Source organism: Pongo abelii, chromosome 23, assembly GCF_028885655.2.
Source record: "Pongo abelii isolate AG06213 chromosome 23, NHGRI_mPonAbe1-v2.0_pri, whole genome shotgun sequence".
Taxonomy (NCBI): Eukaryota; Metazoa; Chordata; class Mammalia; order Primates; family Hominidae; genus Pongo; species Pongo abelii.
In genome coordinates this window covers 35,957,746-35,970,222 of record NC_085929.1, presented here as the reverse complement: position 1 = coordinate 35,970,222, position 12,477 = coordinate 35,957,746, and the positions used below count along the sequence as shown (strand labels likewise).

The 12,477-nt window shown below is 44.9% G+C and overlaps 1 protein-coding gene across 12 annotated transcripts in view; it reads left to right on the top strand.

Annotated features, from left to right (window-relative positions):
* The window catches only part of THOC5 (THO complex subunit 5), a 48,987-nt gene that overhangs the window by 13,564 nt on the left and 22,946 nt on the right, over positions 1-12,477 (top strand). For 4 of the 12 annotated variants that reach the window (XM_054542978.2, XM_054542976.2, XM_054542977.2 and 1 more), the window contains 5 exon segments: positions 2,899-3,013; positions 7,725-7,857; positions 10,457-10,534; positions 11,230-11,270; positions 11,521-11,620. In XM_054542978.2, coding sequence (XP_054398953.1) covers positions 2,899-3,013; positions 7,725-7,857; positions 10,457-10,534; positions 11,230-11,270; positions 11,521-11,620 — 467 coding nt within the window. 12 annotated transcript variants of the gene reach the window in all.

The window sequence follows — 12,477 nt, the reverse complement described above, 5'->3', positions numbered from 1 at the left end:
AAATCACACTGGATAGTTTAAACTTCACCAACCTCATCATGGATGGGGTGGGGTTATAATTGCTTAAGGGTTTTTTTTTGTTTTTTTTTTTTTTTTGAGATGGAGTCTCACTCTGTCTCCCAGGCTGGAGTGCAGTGGTGTGATCTCAGTTCACTGCAACCTCTGCCTCCCAGATTCAAGTGATTCTGAGTCCTCAGCCTCCCGAGTAGCTGGGTGGTAGGTGTGCACCACCACGCCCATCTATTATTTGTATTTTTTGTAGAGATGGGGTTTCACCATGCTGGCTAGGCTGATCTCGAACTCCTGACCTCAAGTGATCTGCCTGCCTTGGCCTCCCAAAGTGCTGGGATTACAGACGTGAGCCACTGTGCCTGGCCCTTTTTTTTTTTTTTTTTTCCCCAAAGAGATGGCGTTTCACTCTATTGCTCAGGATGGAGTGCTGTGGCACTGTCATGACTCACTTCAGCCTTGACCTCCTGGGCTCAAGCGATCCTTCTGCCTCAGCCTCCCAAGTAGCCAGGACTATGGGTGCCTGCCACCATGCCTGGCGAATATTTTTATTTTTGTAGAGCAGGGGTCTCACCCTGTTACCCAGGCTGGTCTTGAACTCCTGGCTTCAAGTGATCCTCCCACTTTGGCCTCCCAAAGTGCTGGGATTACAGGTGTGAGTTACCACGCCTGGTCTCTCTTTGAAATTTTAATGCCAAAGACCTTCTTATCTTTTGTACCATAAATCTAATTTTGTATTTGCCTTTTCCCTTATCTATAAGTGTATGCCTGTGGCATAAAGCTTTGTAAACACTATTTCAGGAGGTTGTGCAACATTCTAGTGTATATTCTAATGTATAGAAAAATTCACAAAATTATTCCCCTGTTGGATTTTAGGTTGTTTCCATTTTTTGCTGTCGTAAATAATGCTTCAGCCGGGTGCGGTGGCTCACGCCTGTAATCCCAGCACTTTGGGAGGCCGAGGCAGGTGGATCACAAGGTCAGGAGATCGAGACCATCCTGGCTAACATGGTGAAACCCCATCTCTACTAAAAATATAAAACATTAGCCGCGCATGGTGGCGGGTGCGTGTAGTCCTAGCTACTCAAGAGGCTGAGGCAGGAGAATGGCGTGAAGCCGGGAGGCAGAGGTTGCAGTGAGCCGAGATTGCGCCACTGCACTCTAGCCTGGGCAACAGAACGAGACTCCATCTCAAAAAAAAATAATAATAATGCTTCAAGTCACACTTTAGGTATAAACTTTTCTATACGAATAAAGAGGTTTATTTATTTATCTATTTATTTATTTATTTTTTTGACACGGAGTTTCACTCTTGTCGCCTAGGCTGGAATGCAATGGCGTGATCTCGGCTCACTGCAACCTCCACCTCCCTGGTTCAACCAATTCTCCTGCCTCAGCCTCCTGAGTAGCTGGGACTACAGGCGTGTGTCACCACGCCCAGCTAATTTTTGTATTTTTAGTAGAAGCGGAGTTTCACCATGTTGGCCAGGATGGTCTCTATCTCTTGACCTCGTGATTGGCCTACCTCGGCCTCCCAAAGTGTTAGGATTGCAGGTGTGAGCCACTGTGCCCGGCCAATTTTTGTATTTTTAATAGAGACGGGGGTTTCACCATGTTGGCCAGGCTGGTCTCAAACTCCTGACCCCAGATGATCCACCCGCCTTGGGCTCCCAAAGTGCTGGGATTATAGGCGTGAGCCACTGTGCCTGCCCAGTACTGTCTGTTTTAATCTAAGTCATTCTAAAAATACAGTGGTTTTGTTTGTTTGTTTGTTTTATTTTTCCATAATGAACTTTTCATGGTAACTTTTTCCCCTTTCATATTTGTACAAGAATACTAGGGCTTTTGATTGGCACATCTTTTCTGTTTTTTGTTGGTGAAGTAGCTGTATACTTGCCTTTTTCTGTTATGGAATGTATTCTCTGTTTTTGGTTCATATTATGAATTTAATAAGCACTGGATATGGTTTTTTGTTTTTTTTTTTTTTTTGAGATGAAGTCTCGCTCTGTCACCCAGGCTGGAGTGCAGTGGTGCTATCTCGGCTCACTGCAACCTCTGCCTCCCCAATTTAAGTGATTCTCCTGTCTCAGCCTCCTGAGTAGCTGGGATTACAGGCGCATGTCACTGTGCCCAGCTAATTTTTGTATTTTAGTAGAGACGGGTTTCACCATATTGGCCAGGCTGGTCTTGAACTCTCAACCTCAGGTGATCCTCCTGCCTGGGCCTCCCAAAGTGTTAGAATTACAGGCATGAGCCACCATCCCTGGCCGAGTCTGGTTCTTAGGAAATTTGTGTCAGTGTCTTAGCAGATGGGGCTGACCTGTCACTCTGCTGTCTAGTCCACTGATTGTGCTGGGCACTGACTCAGCCATCAGTGCTGCATTCTTGTGGCATTGGTCCAGAATCTATTCCCACTCTGTGCTAACCAGGCCAGTCCATGGGCCTCTTTTGGGTTATATAGCTGCTAAGTCCATGTTTGTGAAAGTTTTAGGTCTTACCTCTCAAGCAAGAAATGGAGCAGAAGATGGCATGTGTATTCCCTAGTGGTTACAGAGCAGACAGAGCCTCTGGAGAGCAAGAGACATGGATCCAAAGCCCAGCGCAGTGTTTATTCTTAGCTGGATGCCCTTGGGCAAGTTATCTACTTGCCTGAGCCTTGGTTTCCTCCTTTGGGGATAAGAAAAGTCCCTGTCTTCCAGGGTCTTTATAAGGATTAAATGTAATTATGCTTTTAAAGAGCTCACCAAAGTACCTGGCACACATTGAGTGCTGGATAAACATTAGCAGTTAATCATGGCTGCTACCATTAAGTGGAGTCTGACAGTGAACAGGCATGTTGAGGTATCACTGGGGGATATCAGGTGACAATGCTCTTTCCTCCCCCAACAGGCTGGCGGAGAAGTACCGAGAGTGCCTATCCAACAAGGAGAAGATTCTCAAGGAGATTGAGGTGAAGAAGGAGTACCTGAGCAGCCTCCAGCCCCGCCTCAACAGCATCATGCAGGTGGGGCCCGCTGGCCTTTTGCTTTGCCTCCACCACTGACCAGGTGCTGCCAGAAGCCATGTCACCCTTTGGGCTTTGCCAGGTCTATTACCCTAAATTATAGTATAAGGATGGCCTTGTCTGCATCCCTACCCAGTTGGTGTGATAAGCCTGTGTCTGGGAGGAAGAAGTGCTGGCCTCAGGAATATATACACACATTGACCTGGGTGTTTTCATCCAGGGCCTTCTCTGGGTAACGTACTTTCTCAGACTGTGTAAATTTAGTTTACCCCCTGCAATGGCCCCCACCGGCCTCACAATCTCCAGGCATCCAAACTTGCTTCCTGTGGATGTCTGTTTGATCCCCCTGACCATGCTTCAGGGTCAGACTGCTCAGCAGATCTTCTCACTCTGAAAAAAACTTTACTCATGAGGAAGAGTCCACACTTTACCTGTAAAATATAATGTCTTTCTATATAGGTGACCCACTTTTTATTTGCTTTGCGAAGCCAGATTTGGTCTAAATCCTTATAATTTTATGAAGCAAGGTAGATGGCTAATATGAAAGAACTTTGTAAAAGGATCCTAGAGATAAATTTGCATTTTTTCTTAGGATTTGGCAAGATCTATATTTCCTTTCTTCAACTCTAACCGTAGAAGGAGAGTTGTTGACTGCTTGTGGTGCCTCATGCCTGTAATCCTAGCACTTCGGGTGGCTGACGGGGGACGATCACTTGAACCCAGGAGTTTGAGACCAGCCTGGGCAATATCGGGAGAGGGAGACCCTGCCTCTACAAAAAAAAAATTAACTGGGCGTGGTGGCATGTGCCTGTCATCCCAGCTACTTGGAAGGCTGAGGCAGGAGGATCGCTCCAGCCTTGGTGATAGAGCAGAAATTAAAAGTTTTGGTTGTACTTAACCAAAGCCTCTGCACGGTGAAATTTTCTCTTGTTACCTGGAAACTTTCTAAATGTCCTTAAGTAGGGTACAGGTTAAATAAATTCTTGTATGGTACAGCCTTAGAGCTGTGATGAAAGTATGGAATCAAACCACTGATATCGAACCACTGACAGAATAACTGAAATATGAAAGAAGATCTGTCATATTATTAAATAAGAAATGCAAGTTGTAGAACATATAGTATGGATTCATTTCTATACCTTGGTTTACAAAGTACCTGTAGGGATATATACATGTAGGAGTTGAATATATGCTTCGAAAAGTCTATATTCATACCAAACCATTAGCAGCTACCTTGAGGACTGGGAACTGGGATCTTTTGTTTTACAAACTTGAATACCACTTTTTTTTTTTTTTCCTTACCCACCTTTGCCACCACCCCCCATGACTTTAAAATGCTTTTTTTTTTTTTTTTTTTTTTTGAGACAGAGTTGCTCTGTCGCCCAGGCTGGAGTGGAGTGGCGCCATCTCGGCTCACTGCAACCTCTGCCTCCCAGGTTCGAGTGATTCTCCTGCTCTGCCTCCCAAGTAGCTGGGTTTACAGGCGCCCGCCACCACACCTGGCTAATTTTTGTATCTTTAGTAGAGATGGGGTTTCACCATGTTGGCCAGGCTAGTCTTGAACTCCTGACCTCAGGTGATCCGCCTGCCTCGGCCTCCCAAAGTACTGGGATTACAGGCATGAGCCCCCGCATCCGGCCTAAAATGCTTTTTTTTTTTTTTTTTTGAGACAGAGTCTCGCTCTGTCGCCTAGGCTGGAGTACAGTGGCATGATCTCGGCTCACTGCAAGCTCTGCCTCCCGGGTTCACGCCATTCTCCTGCCTCAGCCTCCCGTGTAGCTGGGACTACAAGTGCCCGCCACCATGTGCAGCTAATTTTTTGTTTTATATTTTTAGTAGAGACGGGGTTTCACCATGTTAGCCAGGATGGTCTCGATCTCCTGACTTTATGATCTGCCCACCTCGGCCTCCCAAAGTGCTGGGATTACAGGCGTGAGCCACCATGCCCGGCCTAAAATGCTTTTTATTTTACTTTATATATTGCACAGTTGATCCTCATGCACTGTGCAGAGTCTGCAAACTTGAAACTGAAGGCGATCTAGTTCAGTCATTCCCGAGTCAAGAAAAAAAAGAAAAAAAAAATAGAAGAAAAGCGCACAAATAAAATCTCTGAAACAAAACCTGAATTCATTGCCTAAGGTCTTGAATACAACTTTTAAAAACAATATACAATATGTTACTTTAAAACAGAGTTTTATATACAGAAAAGCATATAACTCGCAAGTGTATGGCTCAATGCATATTCACGAAGCAAACACATCTGTATAACCAGCACCCAAAATCCCAGAGAAAGAACATTAACAATTTCCTGGAAGCTCCTTTATTCCCCCTCCCAGTCCCTATCTTCCCTCACACCCCAGTAACCATAATCTTGACATCTTAACATCATAGGTTAGTTTTGCCTGTTTTTGAACTCTAAACAAAGAGAATCATAGTATATACTCCTATGTCTGGCTTCTTTTGTTCAGCAGTATATTTCTAAGATTCATCTGTGCTATTGTGAGTACAAGAGTTTGTTTTCATTGATGTTTAGTAATTGGTTGTTTCCAGTTTAGGGCCATTTCAATAGTGTTGCTATGAGCATTCTTATACATGTGTTTTGGCATACATATGTACATCTGTCTGTTGAATATATACCCAGGAATGAAATTACTAGGTCATACAATATATTATACATATATTTAGCTTTTGTAGACACTGAAACAGTTTTCTAAACTGGTTGTACCGATTTACAGAAATTCCCACCAGCACCATATGAAAGTTCTAATTGTTTTACATCCTTGTCAACACTTTATACTGTCAGTCTCCTTAATTTTGGCCACTCTGGAGGGTATCTCATTATAGTTTTAATTTTTATTTCCCTGAGGACTAGTGATGTTGAACACAGCACGTTTTGCCTTTTGGATAACCTCTTGTGATGGGCCTAGGCAAGTCTTTTGCCTGTTTTCTGTTGGGTTGCCTGGAGATGAGTTTTTTCCCAGGTCTTTCTCATTCTGTAACCTCCTGCCTTTTCACTTTGCTAATGGTATCTTTTAATGAGTGCATATTCCTAATTTTACTAATTATTCTTTTCCTTTATGGTTAGTACTTTTTTTGTGTCTTGTTTAAGAAATCTTTCTACTTAAATCTGTAGTCATCCTGGAAGTGATTTTGTATATAGTGTAAGTTAAGGGTAAAAATTCATTTTTTCTTTCCACATAGGTATTTAGCTGACCATTTATTGAAGACATTCTCTTTCCACTGCTCTGTAGTGCCACTTTTGTCACAAATCAAATGTCTTTGTACATGTGGATATGTGTATAATCTCTGTGTCCATCCTTGCACAGTATCACACCGTCTTATTTACTGTGGCTTTATCAGAAGTCTCGATGCACAGTTCCAACCTAATTCTTCAGGATTGTCTTGGTTATTCTTGGCCCTTTGCATTTACATACAAGTTTCAGAATCAGCTTGTCTGTTTTTACCTGCTGGGATTTTGACTGGGATTGCATTGAATCTGCAGACCACTTTAGAATAAATTGTTACCTGGACAATATTTGAGTCTTCCAGGCCATTGACATTCATATGTATCCACTTATTTTAGACTTTTCATTTCTCAGGTTTTTGTGTAGAGGCTTATATGCCTTTCATTTGTTTATTTTATTTTATTTTATTTTTTTATTTATTTATTTTATTTTATTTTATTTTATTTTAATTTTATGGCAGGGTCTTGCTGTGTTGCCCAGGCTGGAGTGCAGTGGTACAATCTGGGCTCACTGCAACCTCCGTCTCCCAGGTTCAAGCAATTCTTCTGCCTCAGCCTCCAGAGTAGCTGGGATTATAGGTGCGTGCCGCCACACTTGGCCAATTTTTGTATTTATAGAAGAGATCGGGTTTCACCATGTTTGCCAGGCTGGTCTCAAACTCCTGACCTCGGGTGATCCACCTGCCTCAGCCTCCCAAAGTGCTGGGATTACAGGCATGAGCCACTGCGCCCAGCCTGCTTGTTTATTATTTTTTGTTTGTTTTTTGAGACAGAGTTTTGCTCTTGTTGCCCAGGCTGGAGTGCAATGGCATGATCTCGGTTCACCGCAACCTCCACTTCCCGGGTTCAAGTGATGCTCCTGCCTCAGCCTCCCAAGTAGCTGGGATTACAGGCATATGCCACCACGCCCAGCTAATTTTGTATTTTTTTTTAGTAGAGACGGGGTTCTCTATGTCGGTCAGGCTCGTCTCGATCTCCCGACTTCAGGTGATCCGCCTGCCTCAGCCTCCCAAAGTGCTGGGATTACAGGCGTGAGCCACTATGCCCGGCCTGTTTATTCTTAATTGATGTTTTATTGATGGTATTGAAATGGCATCTTTTTATAATTTCTTTTTTTAATTGATTTTTTTTTTTGTGGAAATGGCATCTCGCTAAGTTACCCAGGCTGCTCTTGAACTCCTGGCCTCAAGTGATCCTCCTGCCTCAGCCTCCCAAAGTGCTGGGACTACGGGCATGAGCCAGGGCACCCTGGCAGTAAGTAAAATAAAACAATTTTATTTTCTTACTGTTTGTTGCTAGTATAAAGAAATATAATTTTGTTTACATTGAGCTTTTATCTGCCTATTAGTTCTATTAGTTTATCATGTATCACTTTTATAAATAATGATTTACGGTCACTAAGTAGCCACTTGTTCCTGTGTGGACTGGCTAAAAAAGGAAGAACAAAAATCTGTCTCTTGTGTGCAGGCTTCCCTTCCGGTGCAGGAGTACTTGTTTATGCCATTTGACCAGGCTCACAAGCAGTATGAGACAGCCAGACACCTGCCGCCTCCCCTCTATGTCCTCTTTGTTCAGGCCACTGCGTATGGGCAGGCCTGTGGTGAGTATGGGGCCTGGGTGAGGATGAGGGGCTATGGGAGCAGCAGCTGTGGCCGAGTGAATCAGTTGGAAGCAGTACCTGCTCAGGAAATTTCTCAGTCCTGCCCCGAAGCCCTCAGGTGACAGAAGCTTTCTTCCCTCTGCATTGCCCGGCATGGCTGCTCTGACCAGCTGGCCTAAGGCTGGATTAACCTGATGGGTATTTCACAATGGGTGGCTTTGAGTCATTCGTGAGCCTGGGTGGACAGCTGTTGGGTGCAGAGCCCAGGCAGCCTGTCTGGGCTCCCAGGTGCTCACCCCATCAAGGCACGCTTGGCCGTTAGATCAGTGCCTCTTGCTCTGCTTCAGGGTGGGGGTGCCTGGTGAATACAGGTCTCAGCCAGCTCTCCCAGGCTTTCACCATGCCTTGAATCAGGCTGCATGTCTTTGTTGTGAATTTCCAGGTTAGATGATATGTCCTCATTAAGCTTGAGGGCAGCCTGCGACTCTGCTAGGGTTTTGAGAAAATTTTAGAGACCCTGCCTTTTGCCCTAATGCAGCTTTCACCCAGCACCTAAATTTTCTCCCCCACCCCACCCCACTGCATCAGACAGACATATACTGCACCAGTGCTTGCTTCTCCTCCCACCTTGGGCACCAACACATTACTGTCTCTCTTCTTGTGTCTTCCTCGTCCTTCTGGTCCTCCCCTCCCCTTTGTTCTCCCTCCTGTTTCCATCATCAGCTCATATGAAATCCTCCCAGCCCCCTAGACAGGGTGAGTAATTTTCTTTTCTTTTATGTTTAAAATCGGCCTGTTCCATTTGATGTTCTTGTAGAATGCTAATATTAATGGCTGAAGAAAATAGTCTGGTGTTTGCCAGTGCTTGATGGGAGCAACTAGTTGTTTGGGGTGAAGGGTGGTAATTCACATAGGGTTGCCATAGATAAGGCAGTGGTCAGCCACTTGGGGGAAGTTTGCCATCCCTCCTTAGTGTGGCTAGGCAAACCGTTTCAGGTTCTTAGGACTATCTGTACCCTTAAGAATGGAGTTGGACGGCAGTGGCCTGTCTGACCTCACAACGCTAGACCCTCAGAGGAGGTCCCAAGACATCACTCAATGAGGTATCATACCTGGTGTATGCAACAGGCTGTTAGCTCATGTGCTGGAGAGGCCAAGCTTAAGTTGAACAGACCTGGTCTTGAATCCTGGTTTATCAGCCTTATGGCTGTGATGTCTAGCTTCTCTGAGCCTTAAGTTTCTCATCTATAAATGGCTATAATAATGTTATTACTCCTGTAGGATTGTTGTGAGGATTAAAAATTTTTTTTTTTTCTGAGTTGGAGTCTGGCTCTGTTGCCCAGGCTGGAGTGCAATGGCGTGATCTTGGCTCACTGCAACCTCTGTCTCCCAGGTTCAAGCAATTCTCCCTGCCTCAGCCTCCCAAGTAGCTGGGATTACAGGCACCCACCACCGTGCCTGGCTAATTTTTATATATTTAGTAGAGACGGAGTTTCATCATGTTGGCCAGGCTGATCTCGAACTCCTGACCTCAGGTGATCCACTTGCCTTGGCCTCCCAAGCAGACATGAGCCACCACACCCAGCCTAAAAATTAATTTTTAATAATTTTATAATTAAAATTTACAAGCATCAGCTCATTCAGTCCCCACCACTAATGGGGCAGCTACTATTTTTCTTTTTTTTTTTTTTTTTTTGAGACGGAGTCTCACTCTGTTGCCCAGGCTGCAGTGCAGTAGCATGATCTTGGTTCGCAGTAACCTCCACCTCCTGGATTCAAGCAATTCTCCTGTCTCAGCCTCCCAAGTAGCTGGGATTACTGGCACATGCCGCCACACACAGCTAATTTTTGTATTTTTAGTATAGACGGGATTTTGCCATGTTGGCCAGGCTGGTCTCGAACTCCTGACCTCAGGTGATCCACCTGCCTCAGCCTCCCAAAGTGCTGAGATTACAGGTGTGAGCCACTGCACCCAGCAGCTACTATTTTTCAAGTCCCCATTTCATAGATACAGAAACTGAGGCTCAGACAGTGACATAACTTTCCAGGTCGTGTGTTTGAGAATTGGTTAGGCAGGGACTCAGGTCTGGAACTGGACTGTAAGATCCAAGTTCCTATTCACTGTCCTACTGCCTCCCAGTTAAGTGAGACAGTGGCAGCCACGTGCTTGGTATAGTGTAGAATAGAGAATAAGCACTTAGGTGAGAGTCATTGTTTCTGGGATGTGGGCAGGCGTGGATTTCTGGGTGAGAACCTCTAAGACAATTGGCAGAGGAGTTCCATGTGGCTTTAGGCCCTCAGTTTGAATTTCTGCGCTTTGGTGTGCACCAAAAAAGGAGGCATTCACTGCTAGTTTCAGGTAATGCTGGTTTAGGAATTTGTACTTAAGTTCTCTGTTCTCAGTAAATGACGGAAAAAAGAAGACTTAAGTGTCCCACCTTGTTTCCCTTCATCTGGAGCAAGGAGTTTTGCCCTTCCACCCTTCGTCAGCAAGGAGCTGGGCAGAAGTGGGAAAAATGCAGCCCCAGAGCTGGCCTACTTGTGCTGCTTAGCACCTTTCCTCAGCAGCTTTCCTACCAGACTTCTTCTTGCCTCCCAGATAAGACGTTATCTGTGGCAATCGAAGGCAGTGTGGATGAAGCCAAGGCTCTGTTCAAGCCTCCAGAGGACTCCCAAGGTAATGTAGTGGTTGGGATTCCTCCCCCAGGGACACCAAGTCACCATCCAAGGTCAGTCCTGGTCTTTGGAGAACTAGCTGGACTAGTTCTGTGTAGCAGGAAGCTTGACTTGAATGTCTTAGCACCCTGGAGTAGACAGGAAAGAGAGCTCACTTCCCGGAGTCACAAGGTGCGGCCCGTGGATTTCAGCCCTGCCACTCACTAGCTGACTGACCCTGAGGAAGGTATTTAATATTTCAGAGCCTCAGTTTATTCATTTGTGAAAACAGATAGTAACACCTCATGTAGGATTGTTATGTGGATTAAATAAGGTAATGCACATACGGCCTTTAGCATAATTCTCAGCACATAGTACCCCCTCAAGTTATGCATGCTTCTACTACTATTATTATTATTTATGTTACTATTATTACCACAGCCGCCACCACCATCACAAGGAGGGGCTTGTGTTCCATCTAAATGACATCAAAAAGCCCGTTGAAAAAAACGAGTTATACGTCATTCTTCTTTTTTCTTTTTTCATCACCATGTTTTCTATACTGAATAAGAAGCAGCAAGTTAATTTATTATTTATTATAGAGAAACTTATTTACAAAAGACAGAGTCAGGGCCCCTTTATGCCATGTGGGTTGGAGTGCTTTAGGGAGCATTTGGAGCCCCCTCACCTCTAGCTGCCTTCTCTCTGTGTCTGCAGATGACGAGAGTGACTCGGATGCTGAGGAGGAGCAGACCACGGTGAGAACTATTTCCTCTTGTGGGGGCATCAAGCAGCTGCATGCACTGGGGCATGCTTGTTTGCAGGTGCCGTCCTCCCTAGAAGCAGAAGAAAGGTTTGAAAGAAAGGGCTGCTGGGAGGGGAGTCTGACAACCCAGCTACCTGAAGCAGCAGGTGCCAGGCAGTAGGGCTGAGGCCTAGCTGGTTGGGAGAAGGAAGGGGAGGTTGGTATGACCGATGCTCATCAGCTTGGCACTTTCCTTTGTCCAGAAACGCCGGAGACCCACGCTGGGGGTTCAGTTGGACGACAAACGCAAAGAGATGCTGAAGAGGCACCCACTGTCTGTCATGCTCGACCTGAAGTGCAAAGGTCTGGCTGCACTCACCTTGTTTAGGGGATCTGTAGCACCTAAGAGTTCACCCAGCTGCAGGTGCAGAGGGTCCGGGAGCCAGACGCCTATTTGCCCAACAAAGGATTCCCATTTCATATTGCTTTGTCTTTCCTTATTGTTTTGCATGGACTTTGTTTCTTTTTGTTGTTAAATCATAACCATAACAACATAGCAACAAAACTCCAATCACATAAGGCAGAAGCTTGAGAAAACTACACCTCTTTCTGAATCTGGCAAGTCAAATATCTAGAACAAGTTGCAAAAGTATACAGGTTTTAAGTAAGACCAACGTGTGTAATAAATATAAGTAGAACTTTGTATTCTGCAGAGTATGTGTTTTGAAGTTGGTTTGTATGAAAAAGTACCATATAATAAAATGTTCTAGCAGTATAAGAGCTAACAGTAAAATTTAAGTTTCCCTCTCACCACAGGTTCCTATATACCAGTCCTAGGTCTCACCTCCAAGGGCAACCATTATTACAGACCTCTTCTGTATTTTCTAGAAAGATTCTTTGCACCTAGAAGCTTTTATACAAATGTATATTTATCTGCTTCCCACTTTATTTTTTACACAGATGGAAATAGGCTCTACACACTGGTTTTCTTTTTGCTGTTTGTTTGTTTTTAGAGATAGGGTCTCACTCTTGTCATCCAGGCTGGAGTACAGTGGCATGATCACGGCTCACTGCAACTTCAACCTCCTGGGCTCAGTTGATCTTCCCACCTCAGCCTCCCAAGTAGCGGGGGCTACAGGCACGTGCCATCATGCCAGTTAATTTTTGTATTTTTTGTAGAGATGGGGTTTTGTCATGTTGCCCAGGCTGGTCTTGAACCC